The 23,213-nt window shown below is 43.0% G+C and overlaps 1 protein-coding gene across 1 annotated transcript in view; it reads right to left on the bottom strand.

Annotated features, from left to right (window-relative positions):
• LOC126235124 (uncharacterized) overlaps positions 1-23,213 on the bottom strand; it is a 1,230,462-nt gene that overhangs the window by 237,424 nt on the left and 969,825 nt on the right. The window contains exon 12 of the mRNA XM_049943858.1: positions 12,289-12,339. Within this exon, the coding sequence (XP_049799815.1) occupies positions 12,289-12,339 (51 nt within the window). The remainder of the gene's footprint in view (positions 1-12,288; positions 12,340-23,213) is intronic.

Raw genomic sequence — 23,213 nt, 5'->3', positions numbered from 1 at the left:
ACAATGAGGTTATTGGAAACTACGAGTTTGCGGACGGTACAGATGTGTAGATGTTCGATGTGGGCGAGGAAGGGTAGGAATTTGATTAGATGGTAGAGGATCCAGGTGGCCGATACATAATTACAAGTTGGGTTGAGTTGTTTGTGGGAAGAGACCAAACTGCGAGGTCATCGATCTCGTCGGATCAGGGAAGGACGAGGAAAGAAGTCGGCCGTGCCCTTTCAGAGGAACCAGCCCGGCATTTCCCTGGAGCGATTTAGGGAAATCACGGAAAGCCTAAATCAGGATGGCCGGACGCGGGATTGAACCGTCGTCCTCCCGAATGCGAGTCCAGTGTGTTAGCCACTAATTGCAAGTGGTAATTATCTGTTACAAAATTTGCAGGTCATATACTGTAGCGTCGTAGCACTTATATTACTCAACGTCAGTAAGCTCTCTTATGTGTAACTTACACCCTGTATGTCTTTAAATTGGTCTTTGCCTAAGGTTGGCATTAACTTTTACTTAAGTATAAAAATATCTGTATAAATTTTGGGAGCGCCACAGCACTTACGCCATCTAGCGTCGACAAGCTCTCTCATGTGGGTCTACATGCCAACCACATCACTCAGCTGTATGCAGCACATGTTAATTCATAAAGTTATTTGCTGAGTGGACTATTAAACTTTATGTTTATTTCGACGTTAATTGACATTGCATTGTTGTCAAAGTTGCATATTCATTCTGTGCTGTATGATACGTATTTTGTTTTGGATTTCTTTGTTGTTTCAGTCATCGTTTCGGACATTTGTGTAAATTTGCAAGGTTGTAAAAAAACTTTTTTCTGGTGCTAATTTGTCACCAGGTCATCTGAAGATTGGCAGAGCCCGTAACGCGTAATTAATAAGAAATGTGTTCACAAACATTTGGGCTCTACTGGCAGTAGAGTCCTTAAATCATCTCATGGAGACTATACGACAAAGCGAAAAGAGCGCATGTCAGCTAGAGGCGATAAGACTTTTTCTCCTACTAACGCCTTTTGATGCTGAAAGCGAATTTTGTCATTTCCTTCATACAAGTGTTGGATGCGGCTGCAAGCTAAATGTCTTGTGATTAAGCCTAACCTTGATTTTTAACTCTTTTGGTACCCCTTTCATCTTTATAAAGCTAAATCCGAACACGCTCCCCGTATCCCCCTCCTCTATACAGGCTGCATTTCAAAATGAATCTGTCACTCTGCGTGAGAGTGCATGCTGCCATCCTGCGATATCATTACCGGGCTTGAGTTGAAACTAGACTTTTGTATGTCGTGGAAAACGCTCTGACTGCGTGAAGAGAATCTGGAAAAGACTCGTCCTTTTTCTTCATTCTGGAAGGATCAGTTACATGAGTTTTACTGCCACACTCTTAAATCCGTACAATAACCGTCGTACTGGAGCCGGCGTTGTGTAATATAAAAGCCATTTCACAAATACGCACAGTCCACACAAAATACTCGTGGAACATGCTAATTTTTTACTGATGAAAAATTGTGTTTACGTACTGTTTAAAAGTTTCTTTACCCAGGGGATCGACTGTGCAGGGTACGTGAAGCACAAACAACTACATCATACAAGACTGTTACTGATGTTATCGTTTAAAGCACAACAACAACAACTTTATAATATACTATCATGTTACTTGAAGGACTCTTAGTGCCGTGAGACTATGTCGCACCATTAATGTACGGAATTGCAGTTGTTAAGCAAAACTGTAAGACCGTGTGTGTGGAGTATCGCTACGTACAGACTCAATGATTGGCCGAACCGACCCAATATTGAACGGCAAAACTGATATCGCAAAAGGTAAACAAACTACAAAATTCTGTTCAAATGGTTCAAATGGCTCTGAGCACTATGGGACTCTACATCTATGGCCATCAGTCCCCTAGAACTTAGAACTACTTAAACCTAACTAACCTAAGGACATCACACCCATCCATGCCCGAGGCAGGACTCGAACCTGCGACCTTAGCGGTCACGCGGTTCCAGACTGAAGCGCCTAGAACCGCACGGCCACACCGGCCGGCTCAAATTTCTGTTAACTGAAAGAAAAGATAATAAAGTTGATCCAAAGTTGTCCGAACGGTTCTTGGATATCTTTTAGCTGTAGATTGTGCAGTCCATTAAGAGTTTGCTTAGCCGTAGCGATGCTTTTATTGCAAAGATAGTCATCAGTATTCTTGTGAAGCATTACAACCGAACTGTCGTAAATCACATTAAATATTTCGATAACCTGTCTTAGAAGGGAAGAAGAGCGCATACATTTGTCTCGGAGTCATGTATAGTTAAGGCTACGAGCATAAAATTGTATAAATTGGTTCAGTAACCAGGAAATTTAGAAACACTGATGGTCAGCGATGTAAGCAAGCAGTCAAATGCTACTCGTTCTGTAGGAACATATGGCCAGTCATCACATGAGAGGATACTCAGCACAATCGCGAGTGGGAACACAGAATCACGCATCATGCAAGTTTCCTAATTAGGACCTATTCGGCCTGTCAGAAAACAGTGACATATAAAACTGACAGCATCTACATATTAGCACGCTCTTCCCTATTGCGATTTCCGTTCCTCTGGGTAACTGACATTAATTTACTCCGGAGTCAAACTGCTTTATTTAACAACAGTACAAATGGCTAATCTCTAATTAGTTACACTGTAATTGCAAACACTGTAGGAGTTCATGTAGTATTACATAATTACCACCTCCCTTTTAAGACAGCAGTCTGCAGCGGCGATAAAACGACTTGCCCTTACATCTTGCGCTTTGAAGTGCTGCCAAGAAGATAATTATCACACGCCAGTGCAGCTGTCGCACTCTGACTCGAGAATAAATGTACTCTCCCCTCTCTCTTGCTCTGCCTACAGTGTGTGAGCATGCACACTATGGAACGGGGGGATGGGCGGGGGAGGGGAGAGAGACAAGACAACTTTAGAGGATGATGGGGAGCAGTTTTCTGTCGGTGTTGCGGGCCCAGCGAAGTTTCTCAATCTCGGCTTATTCATTGGCTGTTCTTATCCATGAATACTAATAGTACTAATCCATAGTATATATTATGAATCTCCTAAAACTTGCACCGCAGATATTTCGATAATGGAATGCGCCACTGATATGCGGATTTGCCGGCCGCGGTGGTCTAGCGGTTCTAGACGCTCAGTCCGGAACCGCGCGGCCGCTACGGTCGCAGGTTCGAATCCTGCCTCGGGCATGGATGTGTGTGATGTCCTTAGTTAGGTTTAAGTAGTTCTAAGTTCTGGGGGACTTATGACCACAGATGTTGAGTCCCATAGTGCTCGGAGCCATTTGTGCGGATTTCACAGACTGTAATCGTAGGCAGGGGCCTATGCAGCCCATACACAGAGAGTTACGAGTTTCAAATGTGTCACTATTTTAAAAAGGTACAAATATTCCAATGGAACAAAGCATGTTGACAGTACCACACTCAAAGTAGGCTAAATCAGAACGTCAATGGTGATTATTCCAGGACTGTAGTGCAAGTAGTTAACGAGATATCGAAATTCTAAAGCTGTAAACACCGACAGTTGTTTGTTACATGTTGTAGCACAAACGAAAGTGAATTTCACGTGGGTGCGTATGTACAGCCTACACAGATGTTAATAAATCTCCGGATGTGTCGTGTTGTTTAATGGAACGTTATACGTAAACTGAAAGTGGGGGAGGGAGAAAGGAAAGGAAAGGGATTACTGATGTCAGATGCATCGGGACATTGCGCGGAAGCAGCGGCGACGAGTTAAAAAGAGTACCGGACCGGGATTCGAACCTGGGATCTCCTGCTCACTTGGCAGGTGCGTCAACCACTGCGCCATCCGGGACACAGTGTTAAAGCTACACACTGCGCCATCCGGGACACAGTGTTAAAGCTACTGCGCGGATTACCTCGGCACGCCTCACGGCCGACCCAGACTCTCGCGGCGCCTGTCCATTTCCTCCATGCTCGCTACTCTGAGATTCACGCAGGAGGTCCGACGTACTCGAGTATCCGCACTGAAGAAGGTGTAACCATTGCCCATCTAGGCGAAAGAATTATATGAGAGCGTGGCGTCATATTTGCGGTGCAAGCGTTTGGTGATTCACCCTGTATACATGACTGGTAGATTACTTATTCTAGAAAGGAAAGGCGAGTCGCACAAGTTTAGCTCTAAAACCAACACATTTGTAAAACGGCAGTGATTTCATTGTTTTTCCTTCAATTGCGAACTGTTTGTCGGTCAGTATCAATTCATATTTTTTTGTTTCCTTTGCAGATTTTCAGCAGTCTAATCAGTAAATCACTTGAAAAACTATGTAATGAGGATATTGATAGAGTTCCTAAGATGAAGCACAGTGCTGCGGGAGATTGGTTTTCACCGAAAAGTCTAGTTTTCACGTACTATGTTGACTGGAGTACTCTCTTTCAAATTATCAAGGTGGCAGGGGTAAAATACAGGGAGCGAAAGGCTATTCGCAAATTGTACTGAAACCAGATGGCAGTTATAAGAGTCGAGGGACATGAAAGGGAAGCAGTGGTTGGGAAGGGAGTGAGACAGGTTTTTAGCCTTTCCCCGATGTTATTCAATCTGTATATTGAGCAAGCAGTGAAGGAAACAAAAGAAAAATTCGGAGTAGATATTAAAATCCATGGAGAAGAAATAAAAACTTTGAGGTTCGCCGATGAGATTGTAATTCTGTCAGAGACAGCAAAGGACTTGGAAGAGCAGTTGAACGGAATGGACAGTGTCTTGAAAGGAGGACATAAGATGAACATCAACAAAAGCAAAACGAGGATAATGGAATGTAGTCGAATTAAGTCGGGTGATGCTGAGGGAATTAGATTAGGAGTAGTAAAGGAGTTTTGCTATTTGGGGAGCAAAATAACTGATGATGGTCGAAGTAGAGAGGATATAAAATGTAGACTGGCAATGGCAAGAAAAGTGTTTCTGAAGAAGAGAAATATGTTAACATCGAGTATAGATTTAAGTGTCAGGAAGTCGTTTCTGAAAGTATTTGTATGGAGCGTAGCCATGTATGGAAGTGAAACATGGACAATAAATAGTTGGACAAGAAGAGAATAGAAGCTTTAGAAGTGTGGTGCTACAGAAGAATGCTGAAGATTAGATGGGTAGATCACATAAGTAATGACGAGGTATTGAACAGAACTGGGGAGGAGTTTGTGGCACAACTTGACAAGAAGAAGGGATCGGTTGGTAGGACATGTTCTGAGGCATCAAGGGATCACCAATTTAGTATTGGAGGGCAGCGTGGAGGGTAAAAATCGTAGAGGGAGACCAAGAGGTGAATACACTAAGCAGATTCAGAAGGATGTAAGTTGCAGTAGGTACTGGGGGATGAAGAAGCTTGCACAGGATAGAGTAGCATGGAGAGCTGCATCAAACCAGTCTCTGGACTGAAAACCACAACAACAACAACATGAAGCTACCAACGGTGACATTGCAAACATACATATTGCTAATAGCCGCGAGATTTCTCAGGATCAGATGCGGAGTCTCCTGTGGCATGCTTACCCTATTTTCGCAATAATTTTGTTTTCTATAACCAGTATCGTTTTCACTGACCGAGGTTACTGAATCGCAGTGACGTGGTAGCTTTAGACGCTTAGGTGGCTGTCTGAAGGCTGACGAGAGAAAAGGAAGGAAAAGTAGGGTTTAAGTCCTGTCGAGAACGAGACTACCTCCACTAGCTCAAACTGGACAAAGTCTGGACATATTCTGAGCTGCGTCCTTTTCAAAGGGATCAGCCCAGCTTTTGGTTTAATTGATTTACGAGAAATGTAAATGCGGAAAGTCGTATGGGGATTTGAACCCCGCTCCTTCAGAACGGGAGTCCATGAGCCAGTTTCCTGATAGAATTCTAGGCCCCTTCGTACTGTCTCGAAGAATGAGAGTACCTGACAGTGTTGACGATGATTTTTACTCCAAATGGGGAGTGATGCCTGGCGAGTCCTGACGTTGCTACTCTGGACCAGTAGGCTATTTCGTGGCACCACGTCTCGCTCTCTGTCTAGTGTCGCCTCCGTTATGAGCCGTAAAAACGCAGTATTAAAAATCTAGTCATATAGCTCTGATCTGATTAGTTGAACATATGATGTCCTGTTCAAATCTCGCGAAGGAGAATGGATAACGTCATAGGTAACATTAGTACCAGCCGATTCAGTGGATGAACACCGATGCAAGTCAGCAATGCGATATAAGAATTTCATTTTGTGTCTCGTGTAATTACTGTGAGAGGGTGCGTTTCTGGATGAGGTATCGAATATATTGCTTCCCCCTACTTACACCTCCCGAGGAGATCACGAATGTAAAATCAGAGATTTGAGCGCGCACGGAGGCTTTCCGGCAGTCGTTCTTCCCGCGAACCATACGCGACTTGAACAGGAAAGGGAGGTAATGACAGTGGCACGTAAAGTCCCCTCCGCCACACAACGTTGGGTGGGTAAGAAGTGAAATCGAAGCACTATTACTTATAAGTTGTAAGTTCAGAGAGAAATATTGTGGTTTTATAGTAGTTATATGACGTCACCGAAAGTCCAAATCGCTCACACCAAAGATTTCAGATCTAGATAGAAAATGTGTTAGTAACACTCTATATAATCACTGTTTTCTCCACTTCCCGTTGTGTCTAAATTGTACATAACTGCTTAGTTATACAACAAACGCAATTGCGCGGATAATGTTTCTCACGTCCTACCTTTGAGTAACAAATAAGAACTATCGGCCGGCCGCGGTGGTCTAGCGGTTCTAGGCGCACAGTCCGGAACCGCGCGACTGCTACGGTCGCAGGTTCGAATCCTGCCTCGGGCAAAGGATGTGTGTGATGTCCTTAGGTTAGTTAGGTTTAAGTAGTTCTAAGTTCTCGGGGACTGATGACCACAGATGTTAAGTCCCATAGTGCTCAGAGCCATTTGAACCATTTTGTTTGAAGAACTATCGAAAAGAAGTAAGCGGAAACGCAGAGAAAAAGATCTGGCATGCTAAGAGGAGATACCACCAAGTCGCAAAAAGCGGACTTCTGAGTTTCACTCTCGGTCCAATTTCAACGTAGTTTAGAATGAAAGGTATTTTCTGCAGTCAACTGTAGGCCTTTGGCCAGGCTATTGTAGCAGTAGGTTTTAGTTTTCACACGGGAATTAAGAGCGTCTGGGGTATGCAAATAGAGGACAGAGTAGTGATTGGAAGATGGATGTGGATTAGCATTAAGACTAGACCAAAATTAATGTAGCTGAGGTTTCCCTTACACTTGATCTACTATTTGGATTAACGTTTATACAAGATAAAGCTCCATGTCTCATCAACCTGGATGACTACGGTCAATGGGTGGGGCGGGGGGGGGGGGGGGGGGGAAGGGGAGTAGCCACGTGGCAACGGCAATACTTGGAGTCACTAACGATGGCGGTCAAGCTTAGGCTTGTTCTGCGTTCCTACATCACGCATCACGCATTCTCCCCTAGCCAATTCGTGTTCAGCGTGTTCTGAATGCTCTGCTACGAATATCATAGCCTGCGCGAGCATAAAACGTAATCGTAGCGAGTTATTTAGTGAATTTTTATTCCATCTGTTGCGAGTTCTCATCGCTGATAGTGGTGGTAAGCGACAAATTCTTCATAAAAGGGCGAGAGACATAATTTGCAGGATACATGTTTTCTTTTTCAAGCTCAAATCACGCGTATACACAGCACTAGAATTCCCGTCCGTGCCTCGACCTGCACGAACCGTCCTCGTCGGTGAATCGGACTATATAGCCCACACGGTTCTGGTCGGCCGTATTTGCCGATGACACACCTAACTACTGTGCGAGTTCCCTCCTAGCTTTCTGATGAGGTAACACGCATTTGATGATTGAATTAGACGAAAGTTTCCCAATATTTTTACTTTTTTATTTGCCGATTTATTTAATCTGTCAGGGTTATTTCTTATATCTAAGTAGGCATTATATACATTTTACACGATATTCATTACGATAACCAAGTTACAAGTTACAGTGTTACGAATGCAATGGTACACGGAAAACCGATGATACTTCCTCTTAACACTATCTCTCACTGTACCATGATGGGTGCGTTATAGATCTAGGGAAATACTGGTAGCCTGCATCATCTTGGTCTGCGTTTCAACTTTGCGTTTGTCTTTCCAGGGCACAATCTTGGGGAGTTGCGTCCTTATTACCTCATTGAGACAGATATGTCATTTGGAAACAAATCCCACAAGTTACGACAAATATAAGATGTCGTGAAACAAGTATGATGTAATAAGATAAGTGGAGCTGAAACGTAGTTTCAGAATTGCATCTATCCCAGTATGGCTGTTCAAAGAGTAGCTTTTAATTGGAAAACGTCACCGAAGCGCAGTTGAAGTACCTATGATTGATAAGCGGCTGTGTGTGAGCTGACAGCCGGCTAAACGGAAACGCAGGGCAAGAGCAGCTAGTCAGACAGCAATCGCAGCAAGTTGATATATGTAGACAATACTGGAATACCTGATCCTCGTTCGAACAGTGATACTACACGTGGATGTGTTCAGAGCGAGTGAAGAAATATGTAGTAATGTGATGTCGTAGTAAATGTAAACAACATGAATCACTGACTGTGGCGGCGATATGTCTGGCAAACAGATTGAAGTAATTACTTTATTGGTTGTCTGAGACCAATAGGGAATGAGTTAAGTGGCAATGATTGCTCGACAGCTGTTTTTGTCGTGTTTCCAGTGCCAACGACCACTTGTACGCTGCCAGTTCTCCAACATAATTTGCGGTTCTAATTTCTGACTCGCCTGAATGCTATCGTTTTCAGCGTTAGCAGTGACTTAGTGCGCCAAAGCCGTTTAACAACAACAACAAAAACTGTTAGGCAATTCATGAACAAATCTGAAATTGTTCTACCATTTGCAACGCAAGAACGCTTCGGTATCATATTTATAAAAGTTTTATTCTGCATTTTACTTTGTTTAGTTTCCTCTTTTCATTCTCTACTAGCGTTCCTTGTTCCCGATTCTGACACCTTAATAATTGTGGTGGTGCCAAGATCAGTGCGTGTCGTATCTTATAGAGTCTTGCCCACTTTCTCACTCTTTCACAGAAAATGTCGTAACCAGTTACTTCAGATAATCGTGATGCAGTTCTGGTTTTCACGGTCATTCACAGTTCAGCGTCGGGGGACGGGGAGTGCTATTTTCTAGGAGGAACCCGGTAAGGCCTTAATGATGCTTTATTGAAGAAACTAAATCCATTTTTTAAAAGTAAATCATATTACTATCGCTTTTTTGTTACACACTAATATTTATAAGGTAACTAATAATTAACCACCCAAAATTATCACATTCAAGCATTAGCGCATGTTGAGAAAAGATGGGGGCCACAGCTTGTGAAACGAATGTAGCAACAAGATTTGATGCGATTGCAGTCTTTCTCGGCGTATTCCATTGATGAATTCTTCTCGGGTTATCAGCCGTTTGGTAGATGATGGGTACGAAACTCATTGAAACTTTGCGACAAGACGACGCCACCACTCGGCTGATAACCCGAGAAGAATTCATCAACAGAAACAAGATTATTTGAAATTCTTGAGTACGTGCTGTGATTTGGTTGGGTTATCGCCTGGTTTGTCGCTTACTGTTTCGCCATTCAGGAGTTCGCCCACCGACGAAGCCAAAATAACAGAACGAATTTCCAAACTGACGTTCATTACTGATTTCTTTGGGGAAATAAGTAGCCTTTATCTCGGTTTACAAGGAAATATGGTGAAAATTTAGAAACTAATAAAATATCTAAACAGACGGATTTCAAATAGCTTAGTAACTGTAAAGCTGCTTCCGACACTATGGTTACACAAATGATGCATTTTAGTCAAATGTTTGTGGCGGGTGTCCATTACTATCGTAACAATCTTTATGAATACCAATTTCATTTGTCACAATTTAAAGATGTTAGCTGGGTTTTCAGCTGTGGTAGAAATGAAAAAAAAGAGGAACTGAATGAACTTAGCACGTAATTTATGATGTGAATTCTCCAAGACAAAACCGAAATAAAACAAATAACGTTAGAAATAAGCGTCAATAAAAACACCTACAAGAAAGCGTGAGATTTACTTGTTTGAATGTTATTCAGTATTACTTTTCTTTCGTCATATTAAAAAATTAAAGCAGTCTGAAGTTTAGTTGGACGCTAGTGTTTGTTGGGTGGTAATGAGTGATATCTGATCTCAGGGTTATTGGTCTACGAAAGATTGGGAACCACAGCTCAAGACGGATATTGTGCTGAATTCCTTCGACTATATAAGTACGGACGTTCCAGTCACTGTGTGTCAATTGACAGCGCTATAGATAGGAGAATCACAGAAAAGAAATGAATTATACGTTGTGATATAAAAACCTACGTAAGAGTCGACGTTAGTATTGCTACTCACGCAGCCACTGACAAGAGTCCACATCTAATAATGAAATCTCGCAAGTCATATATTTCTCGAAGTTTGTTGACTGCAAACAGTAGATGGTCTTTCTACGTCTCCTAATTCCTCAAGACGCCAAATCCGTTCATGTGTATGCGAAACATATTAGAAATAAAAGTAAATGTTCTCTTTAAATTGAACTCAATGAAACGAACTGTGTAAATGAAGCAGAACGCAGCTACGTTAACGTTAACTACTCTTTGACCACGCAGCACCTTTTGACGAACAGGGCGCTAACGGAGTGTCTGTAACTCGCCTCAGAAGTCTCCAGAAGTGTCACACCGAACGCCTCGGACAATGAACATATAATTACAGTGTCACTTTCGTTCTCTACACGTACAGACTTTGCTCAGAATATGTTGCTGAATTCCCTCATATAATGTCTCTGAGGCCGTTCTCACAGCGACTGCTGTTGAAATGGGATTACACGGGTCGTACAGACGAAGAAAAGCGAAGGAGGACATCCCTTTCCGAGACCTGGGCTAAGCTTCAGACGAAACGCCGTGGCGAAATGCACCAGTTAAAGTCTATCGGTCTGATGAGTACGACACATATTTTTCTGTATGGTAGTCGTCTAGCAGTACGATCCAAACGCTGGGATCAGACCTGGCGGATTTCAGAACGTTTCTTTTCCATTCCACCTACCTTAATTCAGCTCTTGCAGGCCAATGTCGCGACCGATACTTTCATCAAACATGTAGTGGGTCGATCAAATGATTTAGGTATCAGTAGTCACTTAAGTTAAAGAAAATGTCTTCGTTGTACAGCATTATCTCAATGATCCCTGCTTTACGAGAGCGTGCTGAAAAGTAATGCCTTTGAATTTCTTATGGGATAACTCTTAAAGCTTTTTAAATAGAACAAACATTATTGACATTCTACATCTTTATTCCTCATCATAGTCACCCAGGCGAAGAACACACTTGTCCCAACGAGATACCAATTTATTGATACTGTCACTATAGAATGTTTGACTTTGTTGACGGAGCCACAACCTCGCCTCTGCTTGCATTGCATGAATAACGTATGCATGTTTAACCTGCACACATGCCAAGCAAGGAATGCTCCACAGATAAGCGTTAGCGTCTGCTTCCACCGCTTCGTGACTATCAAAATGAAGTCCTCGAATGCATTATTTAAATTTTGTAAACAGAAAAAAATCGGATGGAGGCAAGTCGGGATTGTATAGAGCACGGTAGATGACAGTGACCCCAAGGCGTCGGGTTGTTGCAGATGTCACAGCGCTCGTATGATGTCTGGTATTGTCATAGTGAAGCAGAGGGCGCTATGTGGACAAACTCTTCAAATTCGAAACACTGTTACAGCACGCTGTTTCTCACGCACCGACACAGTTACGTTACACACCGTCACGTTACACGCTACAATTCGGAGCACTCTAGTGGCAGAGGGCTGCAGATATCTAGACATAAATAAACATGTAGAATGTTAATAACGTATGTTTTATTTAAAAAACTTTAAAAGTTACCATATATAAAATTTGGAGGCATTACATTTCAGCACGCCCTCACATTACTTCTGAAATATGACTGCACTGAAATAAATTTACAAAAAATTGTCGTTAAGGAGTGGGAAACAGCCCATTCAGGTCATAAATGTTATTAAATTACCTAGCATTTATGTTTTTCGTGTTAAATGTTATGGGAGAGAATGCTTTTCTAGAAACGGTGACAACATGTTGGTACGCAACTGCGTTCTAGTGTTAAGGAACATGGAATTGAGTATTCGATCTTCGTGCGGTAAATTTGTTTTCAAACTATATGATAATACTATTTAGTGAAAATTATGCTTACCAAGACCTGTCGGCGATAGTTGTTCCTTCTTGGATTCTTTGCTGCTGCTTCCTGCAACAAAAGAGTTCAGTTTTACTGTCATGCGTCAGAATTAGAGTGATCACAAACGGGGATATCTCTTTTATTTACTCGCTAGTTTACAAATATTTGAACGGGAGCTTTAATGGAGAAGGATAGTGGTGATCGATAGCGTTCCACATCAATAACTGCTCTGTACCTTTTCAGCGCGTGACTTCATCGACCTGAAGAAAGCTATTTGTGATCATCGTTTACCAGCAGAGATGACTAAAGGTAGCTTATATCTTGTTTTACAACATGAACGACGTTGTAGCGGTTACAGAAATCATTTCGAAGTATCCACATGACTCTGCAGTGACAGTTTTCAGCGGTTCCTGTCCATTCCTACCTGGTTGCTTGTAGTAGAAGCTGGGACACAGCTAACGCAGAGATTCCCAGTACACAATTCTTGTGTGGTACTTAAAGGTTTCAAAAATCACAGCCGGCCTTACAAGCAATACCCGAAACTACTGTATGACGTGTAAACTTAGCTTTAACAGGGTCACAGCAATCCTTTCGTTGCATTGTCGATCTTAACAAAAATCTTCCACTTACTAGGCTATGAGATAAAATTTAGCTGATACCAATTCAAAACTGTAATACAAAAGGAGAAAGTAAAAGAAAAAATGTTTGACTTTACGATTTATTAAATTGCAAAATACGTCATAAAATGTGACCAAATAACGAACTGTGTAGAAACGTGAAGACCACCAAGATGGCTATGCATTCTAACCCACAGTGCTTCAATTAGCGTGGCTGCAATGCAGGCGAGACGGCCCCGGGCCTACCTGTTATACTGTTTTAAGCCAGCTTATCGCTTTACTGAGGGCTCCTGTAGCTTTGAGTGCAATCCGGTCCTCGACGTAGCTCCGTTACCAGCTGTCACCGAGTCGAGCTGTGTTACATAAATTTTGTTGCGCCATCAATGTTATCTCCGCCAGCAGACGTTAACCGTCGTAAATTATCGCACTTCGTAAGCAGCTTTGGCGACTTTACACTTCCACAATCAGTGTTAATGAACTAGGAACCCAATGTTGTGATGAATCCACTTCCTCCTACAAATTTGTTATAGTAATGATAACACTTTCCTGAAGGGAAAATAAGTTACCTTAGAGCGACCGACAAGACCAAATCTGGCGACTATTTGGACCAACAAGTTTCAAGCCCACTGTCGTATGCATGAGGTAGAAGAACCTAAGAAGGATTATGTATGTGAATGAAAACCGATAACAGACTGCTATTTGGAAAATATTAAAAAGCATTTCGCCTCCAGGCTGAATATACCACTTATTTAGTATTTATGTTAATATTGCACTGAACATGACAAATGTTTTACTGCAGGATATAAGTAAGTACATACCATCTACACGAGTCAGAGCGATGGGCAATGGACAGTGCAAAAGGTATAATTTATGACATCCAGGCGCCTTGATGATCCTTTTTAATGCAATTTATTTGAACGACCCTCCTGCTCGTCTTCGTCGGATGTTAGGAGAGACTCTTATGTGTGTTGAAGTATCGACAATAGCTTGAAACGAGAAAGAAGGGACCGATGGTCAGAAATGTATACATTGCAATGGACGCATTGACTCGATTGGCAGCCCGAAAATATACACCCTCTATCAGTTAAGGAGAGGTTGTGGTCGATACAGGTGAAAAATATGATTTTTTTTACATAATTTGCATCCATTAAGTACACATATTACGCCTGCAAAATGATCTTTTTAATTGTGAAAGTACTATAGAAGTTACACTATGTTGAATGTAGCTGTGCGCCGACCGAAATATGGGAAACAGTGGACGCTCGATGAAGTAGCTCAAGAAACGATTCATCAGGTACACGAATTTTTGGCTAGTAAAGATTTGACAAACCGCCTATTGGCTTCCGTCTCGGGTTCTTCGGCCGACGTTCATCTGATGATTTTACTGACGTTTCGCTAGCACGAGTGGCTGGCATTGTCAAAGCTTCACCCTCCATTGAAGCTTTGAGAATGCCAGCCAGTCGTGCTGGTGAAACGTCAGTAAACTCATCAGATGAACGTCGGCCGAAAAACCCGAGACAGAAGCCAATAGGCAGTTTGTCAACAAGTGGCCACGAAAGTCTTAACAATTTTGTAATAAATATTTGTTTAAAAGATGAAACGGGCAATGAGAGCTTCAATGTGTGCATCTGAAAATTGGTACCCAAACATCTTCATTGTGAGGCAGAAACTGTCGAAATAGCAGCATATATAGCTGCAGGTATTTTCAGCGAAGGTTATTCACCTGTTCCGAAGACCATGAACGTGTAAGGAATCGTTATAAGGGCGAACAGCAAAAAATTCGCGGAGTTATCTGACAGGAAACGCGTGGCTGCCACGGAGCAAGGAATGCCGCATTTTGTTAAAAGAGCACGGATTGAAAAAACACGGCGCCAGATTAAGAACCAGAGTATGTTTGAGGAAGAAGACGGATGCCTACACGTGCCTGGGATTGCAGAGTAACCGTAAGTTTTGAAACAACGTCTTTTTTTACTACCGCAAATTTTAAATACGTTTCTCTCGAAACAACATTTTTCACCACACGAAGCGCTCTAGAGGCTCGACAAACTAATAGATATATTTGATTTTTTTTAAATGATAGATAATTAAATTTTGTTGGCTCTTAGCTAGAGCTTTTCTTAGTATCCGAATTTTAAATATTTTTTTAAACATATGAACTTGGAAAAACATGCCAAGAAATTGATATGTTTTTGAAATAGTTGTCATTTTTATTTCGAGATATTTTTCCAAACCCCATTGTGACGATCCGTCAAAATCGTTCTAATCTGAGAATTGCCTTTTTTTATCGGTTTCAGAGATAGGTACGAGTCTGTACAACGCTTCGCGCAAACCAGTACGCGCAAGACGAGCAGACGTTAACAAAGGCTGAGGCCGTCATTTTTGTTATGAGATAAAGAAAATTATTTTCATACACATTGCCTGAGCAGAACTAAAAAATTAATATACAAATCTATATTAGAGAGCGTGGTTCTGTACAGAACGGAAACCTGGACAATTAAGCTGAAGCACATTAAAAAATTACAAGCTCTAGAGATGGGACTTCTGGAGAAGATCGGAAAGACTCTCCAGGAAAGAGAAGATAAGGAACACCGAAATAATAAGGAGAATGGAAATAAAAGAAAGAATATATGACGTAATGGATAGGAAGAAATTGCAGTGGTACGGGCATGTACGATGAATGGAGGAAGCCAGAATACCAAAATTGATACTGTAGTGGGAACCGGTGGAGAGGAGAAGAAGAAGAAGAGGACAACCTATGACCACCTGGCTCCAAAATGTACGGCCCTTTATGAGGACAATGGGCGCAAAGGAAGAGGACACACAAGATCGAAACACCTGAAGGAATGTTTTGAAAATGTAGTTTAAGAACGTGTATTCTTTAAAATGCTTTATTATTCCAGTCTCTGATCACAAATGAATTCTTTAGACGATGAACAGCTTCAGTCTGTAATGACCATCTTCAGATCTTTTTTACACCATGTCCTAAAGTGATACGGCCATAATGGCTTCGTCAAAACATATTCTTTGTATAGTAATTTCCGAGTAAATTATTATGTTGGAGACAAGCCTCTGTAACGAGGAAAAACTCAAAAAAAAAATAATAAAAATTTTCATACACGAATGTATGTATAATGAAGTGGTAAAACCTCCATTTTAATAAAAACAATCATTGTGCGAAAAGAATTCTAAATTTCATCCATTTTTCGCTTATCTTGCCAGAACCTCCCCTTAAGCAGAAGAAAAGACCCGCCCGAATATCAGACCTCGTTAACGTGCCGCTTTCGGGATTCAGGGAGGCGGCCGGCCTGTGTGGCCGTGCGGTTCTAGGCGCTTCAGTCTGGAACCGCGTGACCGCTACGGTCGCAGGATCGAATCCTGCCTCGGGCATGGATGTGTGTGATGTCCTTAGGTTAGTTAGGTTTAAGTAGTTTTAAGTTCTAGGGGACTGATGACCACGTATGTTAAGTCCCATAGTGCTCAGAGCCATTTGAACCATTCAGAGAGGCGGGATTTTCCCGGATCGTATATGCCTCGCGGATTATGGACGAAGGGTCGTGAGACGTCCAGTTGGAATGTTGTTTTTAGGTGGTTTCCCACAGCCTCCTAGGTAAATACCAATCCAGTATCTTCGTCCCGCCTCAGATACATGCCACGCATACGCTTGTAGAACATTCTCCATTTGAATATGAGATTAACTCGAGACAGAGACAGATGTAGCGTCCTCAGGCAGGGGGCGGAGATGGGAGTAGCAAGAGATTAGTGTTTAACGTCCCGTAGACAACTACGTCATTAGAGACGGAGCACAAACTCGGATTGGGGAAGGATGGGGAAGGAAATCGGTCGTGCCCTTTCAAAGGAAGCATTTCGGAATTTGCCTGAAATGGTTTAACGAAATCACGGAAAACCTACGTAAATCAGGACGGCCGGACGCGAGTTTCAACAGTCATCCTTCCGAAAGCGAGTCCAGTGCGTTAACCACTGCGCCACCTCACTCTGTGGGGAGGGAGTGGCAGCGTCTGAAGGGCGTCCGGCCACGAACTGTCACTAAAATTACCAAAGACCATATAACAGTGCTAGCCCATCGACAAACGGAAAAAAGGAAAAGAAGAGGATGATGATGATGATGATGATGATGAAGAAGAAGATGATGATGATGATGAGGAGGAGGAGGAAGAGTTAGGTCGAAAAACACCTCAAAAATACTCATGATGTTTACAGTCTAATGCAAGAGCTATCGTACATGACCAGTTTTTCTTCCGAATTTGGCCAACTATGAAGTGCGTAGAACTTAAGGCTTTTTGGCCTTTCTTTTCATCTCTTCCCAGAACTGCTTAATTTTTTTCCACTTTTCTCTCCCTTCTCATCGGAAACCTAATGTGTGGACCTTCTCGTTATTGGTGTCTCTTCAAATGATTTTATGCTGTTGACTTTGCTTCTGAATTCTTCTTTGTTTCGACTTATGTCTATGTAATACCAGTTTTTTGTGCATCTCTTTTGAGCAGTTTACTATATTTTGTTCTTTTCTTGACTATGCCGTACTGTGTATTAGAGATCAGAAACAGAGCGAATGCGAGCCTAATGTTGCACGTTGTATACATTAGAAGTCAACGCGCCACTGTTACGTCAGTGCCGTAACGGCTCCCATCCGTTCCGCCGCACTTCCGCGAGTATAAGTAGACAGAACGGTGGCCCTGCGGTTACTTCCTACTCATCGACTTGTCCTCTCTTATTCAAGCGTGCTGGGGTGTAAGGTTAGTTGTAACTTAGTAAGCCCAACAGGGCTCACATGGCCTCTTCCGAAGCTGAATACATATTAAATATTACAATAAATTCACGGCAGTCTTCAAAAAAGACTTATATACACATACGAACATAGATACATACATATGCACATACTATGTACACACACATTCACATGTGTAAATAAGGGGTGAGCAAAATGTTTCCACAGAGGAAACTTCCTATAAGACAACTTCCAATTCTTTTCAAGAAACTAAAATGCAAGCTGTATGAAGATTGAGTCTACTAGCGATAGAGGCGACGCAGTAGTGAGACAATACACCAGCATTCGGAAGGACGATGGTTGAAATCACGGACCATCTGTCCAGGTTTAGGTTCCATCGACACACAGACTTAAGGTAAATATCGGCATGATTACGCTGAAATGGGACACAACAGATTTTCTTCTCCATCGGTCCGCCGGCCGCGGTGGCCGTGCGGTTCTAGGCGCTACAGTCCGGAACCTCGGGCCTGCTACGGTCGCAGGTTCTAATCCTGCCTCGGGCATTGATGTGTGTGATGTCTTTAGGTCAGTTAGGTTTAAGTAGTTCTAAGTTCTAGGGGACTGATGACCCAAGATGTTAAGTCCCATAGTGCTCACGGCCATTTGAACCATTTTTTCTCCATCGGTCCCTAGTTTACTAATAACGTTATCCTGGACACTAAACCCTAATTCCTTCCATCTAATTTCGTGTTAATCTCCATAACGTGTAAGTATTCTCGTTCTGTCGCCCTGTAATTTAGCACGTTTCTGCATACACATTTTGGTAGCGAACAAGGTGGAACAGTGGCTATGGCACTCATAGTCGGCATAAAACGGCGTCCAAAACCCGGTCCAGGAATAGTCATTTTCCTAGGGTGCCCAAAATTATTCCAGGCAAGTGCTGAGATGATTTCTTCCACCGGGACACGACAAATCTCTTTCACTGCTCTTTTCTAACCTACCTAGAATCTCTAATGACTCGTTGCCGATGAGACGTTGAGCTTTTAACCTTCGTTCCTTTCAAGCTTTGGTGAATATATCCAAGGTGGAGTCCAAGCTATAGTTACTTTGTTGTATGCAGTGAGTGACTGTAACTGCAAGAACCTTGCCTCTAGAACAAGCAGTCTCTCTGTCGTGTTACAACGTCAGTGAAATACGAGAATACCTTGCTCACAGACGCATCGATTATCTGTCAAGCATTTGATGCAGCTGGATCCTATATACAGAAATGTCAGCTCTTTACCTTAGTGTAATGTTTTCAGTTAATCGAATACTATCTGTCTAGCACAACGATTTCAGTTTATTAATCATAGTTAGATACAGGTATATGATGGTTTGATCAGTATGATGACGGTTCCTGTTCGGGTGAATTCAGGAACCGAACACTTTTCCTACTTCGTTTGCAATGAAGATTTCACACCGTAAATGCGTCCATCGACAAATCGACTATGTGGCACGGTGAGAGACACGCGACACACGAACAACTAAAAGGCAGAATAGACCATATCAAGCTTTGTTGTCCCTACCGCAAAGACTTTATTTACGTTGATGTATGTTTTGTGACCGGCTGCCTAACATCTTATTGATAGCTGTTGGGGTCTCTTAAGCGCTGAGTCTGGTGGTGTGCACAGGAATTACCGAAAGGCCATCCCAATACAAACCCAGCACACACGCCGTTGCTCATCCCTGCCAAGTGGAGGCGGACTCTTTTCATCTTCTCTATTTTTTTGTTTATATAATGCAGCTTTTATAGTTATTGACCTGTCGAACCGCAGCCTTTCTGCACAGATTGTCATATCTACACGTCGGTGGCACAGGCTGAGCACCAGACATACTAGCGCAACACCAGACACACCGGCGCAACAATGCGCCTACAGATGGCTGCGTGTACCATGTGTAATCGATTCATGTTACTTAGTTCACTGCAAAAGCGGAAACTTAGGGTTATATTTCAAGAGCTCAAATTTAACACCGAAGAAAAACACACAGCCACAAGACACATCTTTCTCTGTTAAAAATCAAAAAGCGTACTTACGGTTACTATTTTGGTGAAGAGCATTATTTACGAGAAATTTGTAATTTTCCAGTCCCTTACGTCCTTCGTGACCGCTCAGATGAGCCGCAGGTGGTAGCTGTGCGGTCTTGGGCGCCTTGTCGCGGTTCGCGCGGCTGCCCCCTCGGGGCATGGGTGTGTGTGTTGTCCTTACCGTAAGTTAGTTTAAGTTAGATTAAGTAGTGTGTAAGCTTAGGGACCGATGACCTCAGTAGTTTGGTCCCGAAGTGAAGTGACTTCGCCAGAAGATGATGGGTACGAAACTCATCAAAACGTTGCGAAAAGACGACGCCACCACTCGGCTGATAAACCGAGAAGAATTCACCCTTAGAACTTAACACAAATTTCCAAATTTCGTTCAGATGAGAACAAGAAATAGTAAAGAGCGTTCTTACGATGGTAACCTGCTGCGGCGTGAAGGGATCACGAGGTCATGATTCAGACCACTGTGTCGAATGTGTGACTCACGGCGTGACAAGGGTCACCGCGTCCTATCGCGTCAGCTGACAGCACTTCAAACTGTGTACGCGTCCCATTAGAATTTCTCTCGTGGAGCCACTTTATTTATTTTGGCGGTTAGTAAGAAAAGGCGTTGAAAAGGTACTTCTAAAAGAGTATATTGCATACTGTTAAGCCCCAGCCGGCCGGTGTGGCCGAGCGGTTCTAGGCGCTTCAGTCTGGAGCCGCGAGACCGCAACGGTCGCAGGTTCGAATCCTGCCTCGGGCATGGATGTGTGTGATATCCTTAGGTTAGTTAGGTTTAAGTAGTTCTAAGTTCTAGGGGACTGATGAGCATAGATGTTAAGTCCCATAGTGCTCAGAGCCATTTGAACCATTTTTTAAGCCCCGCCGTACGAGTGTGTCTCATTCGAACTTCAGCATAACTCACTGATGTGAGTCACTGGTATAAGACACTATTTACGAGTATGATTTTGAAGCTAAGCATGCAAAAGTATAACGTAAGGTTAACAGAAGTTCCATTAAGTCGATAGCATAATTAATTAAGGATATATCTTACAACGCCTTAGGTTTGTTACTTTGGCGTATCTGATGACGTAAATTCTAATATTCGCTGTCAGTGCGGATATAGCCCCTATGTATCGTTTATTTAATTTTCTTGTACAAAACGCAAAGGTTTGATTGTTTATGTTCAAAACTGACACTCAGTTATAGATATACAGTTTAACCGATGAATCGTATACATGAGCGGCAGTTCCAACTTTATGCGTGTCTGCATCCTGACTACATCTTTGCCTGACAAGCAGACAATCTTCACAATCCGAAACAATAGTCAGCAACAATTGATGTGAACTATTTTCCTACTAAGCGTCACCATGTTAACAAATGTACCGTAAGAGAGTGTCATATAGTCATTTAGAAATGTGTGCTGTGTATTCTATGGCGACAAATAGCTAATTGCTTGTACAAGGCTCTTGCCCTGCTCTTCCCTCTACCATCCTCCACTCCCACACTTCGCCACACAAACAAACAAACAAACAAACACACACACACAAACAAACATAACGTGATGCAACAAGAGTCGAGAGCAAGGGTCGAAAGAGAGATAATTGAATTATGGACGTACGTTATCATCTCCGTGGGCGGCAGTATATGCTCGTATGTTTGCGTCGAACCACGGTGATGTCACTCTCATGAAACGACCCTTGTGGTACCAACGCATATCTTTAACTTCCGCTGACCCCGCCTGTGAGGTCTGGTGTCCGTGCTTCACTAGAATAATCGTCATTTCTTGCACTAGTTGTAGGTATCACACGACAGAATGTTTTTGAAATGAGACCTATGAGTACTGTCTTCAAGACAAATAATGGACAGTGGAGTTTCCCAACATCAGCCTGTGCGCATCTCTATGCGTAACTGCGAGAGCGTGCTCAAGAGTAACGCCTTAGAATTTTATGTGTGAAAACTCTTCAGGCTTTTTAAATAAAAGAGACGTTATTAACATTCTACATCTTAATTCTTGATGGCTGCGCATATTCGCAGAGGACTCCGAATTGTAGCCTGTTATAAGGCGGCGCATAAGACAACGATGACGGAGCGTGATAAACAGAGTGCTGTAATCGAGATTGCCGGCCGCTGGTGGCCGAGCGGTTCTGGCGCTACAGTCTGGAACCGCGCGACAGCTACGGTCGCAGGTTCGAATCCTGCCTCGGGCATGGATGTGTGTGTTGTCCTTAGGTTAGTTAGGTTTACGTAGTTCTAAGTTCTAGGGGACTTATGACCTCAGCAGTTGAGTCCCATAGTGCTCAGAGCCATTTGAACCATTTTTTTTTTTTGTAATCGAGATTCGAATTCGAAGCGTTCGTCCACACATGGAGCTCCCTCTCCTTCAGCGTGGCAATGCCAGACCACACACGAGCCGCTGCGACATCTGCAACAATCGGACGCCTTGGGTTCACTGTCATCACAGTGCCCACTTTGGCCCCATCCGATTTCCATCTGTTTCCAAAACATTAAACTTTCGAGGACTTCACTTTGATAGTGATTAAGCGGTACAAGCAGAAATGAGGTTGTGGCTCCGTCAACAAAATCAAATATTCTGCAATGACGTCATCAACGAACTAGTCTGTCGTTGGGAGAAATGTGTTCAAAATGGTTCAAATGGCTCTGAGCACTATGGGACTTAACTTCTGAGGTCATCAGTCCCCTAGAACTTAGAACTACTTAAACCTAACTAACCTAAGGACATCACACACACCCATGCCCGAGGCAGGATTCGAATCTGCGACCGTAGCGGTCGCGTGGTTCCAGACTGAAGCGCCTAGAACCGCTCGGCCACACCGGCCGGCCTATCTACATAAACTCATAATTACAAGTCAGGATGAACGAAATATTAAGACCAATGAAGAACAACTGAAACACTGGAAGCGATACGAAAATGTGGAAAGGAGGAGAAAGGAATGGATCATGAAGAAAAAGTGCTGAAGAAGCAAGACGAAATACGAGGTGGCAAGACGAGCGTGTTATAGGGAGAAGCCTTCGACCTATAAGGCTGAGATTTTATATTTTCGTTGCTGTTTGCTACTGACAGTCTTTTCACAAAGCTCAGTACGGAAAAACGTATATTACAAAGTTAACAGTTGCGAACATTATTTGCAACCGCCGCCCAAGTAAAGTACCAGAGGGAAAAGCTCCAACATCTGAGAAAACGTCTCATAAGAGAGTCGGGGATGAGAACGTGTCAGGCAGAACGTACTCGTACTTCGTCACTTCCGTCGCGGCTGGGTAAATTTCTGGCAAGTCGCCGACCTGATAGGCGGGTTCAGGCAGCGTACAAGCAGCGTCCTGTTCCTCGCGTCGTGTAATTATACGTCTCGCTCATAACTCTCCGACAGCGGCGATTCTGGGAATTCCGCTGGCTATAGATAGACGTGGAGGCTCACAACCCTACCGTGGGACACCGCGAGTACCGTTGCGCGCGTATCAAAGTGGGGCGAGTGACCGACAGCTCCAAGAATGCTGCTTCACAGCCATCCGAGACTACCTCACCGAC

Source organism: Schistocerca nitens, chromosome 2, assembly GCF_023898315.1.
Source record: "Schistocerca nitens isolate TAMUIC-IGC-003100 chromosome 2, iqSchNite1.1, whole genome shotgun sequence".
NCBI lineage: Eukaryota > Metazoa > Arthropoda > Insecta > Orthoptera > Acrididae > Schistocerca > Schistocerca nitens.
The sequence above is the reverse complement of the archived record's forward strand: the minus strand, read 5'-3'. Positions and strand labels throughout refer to the sequence as shown.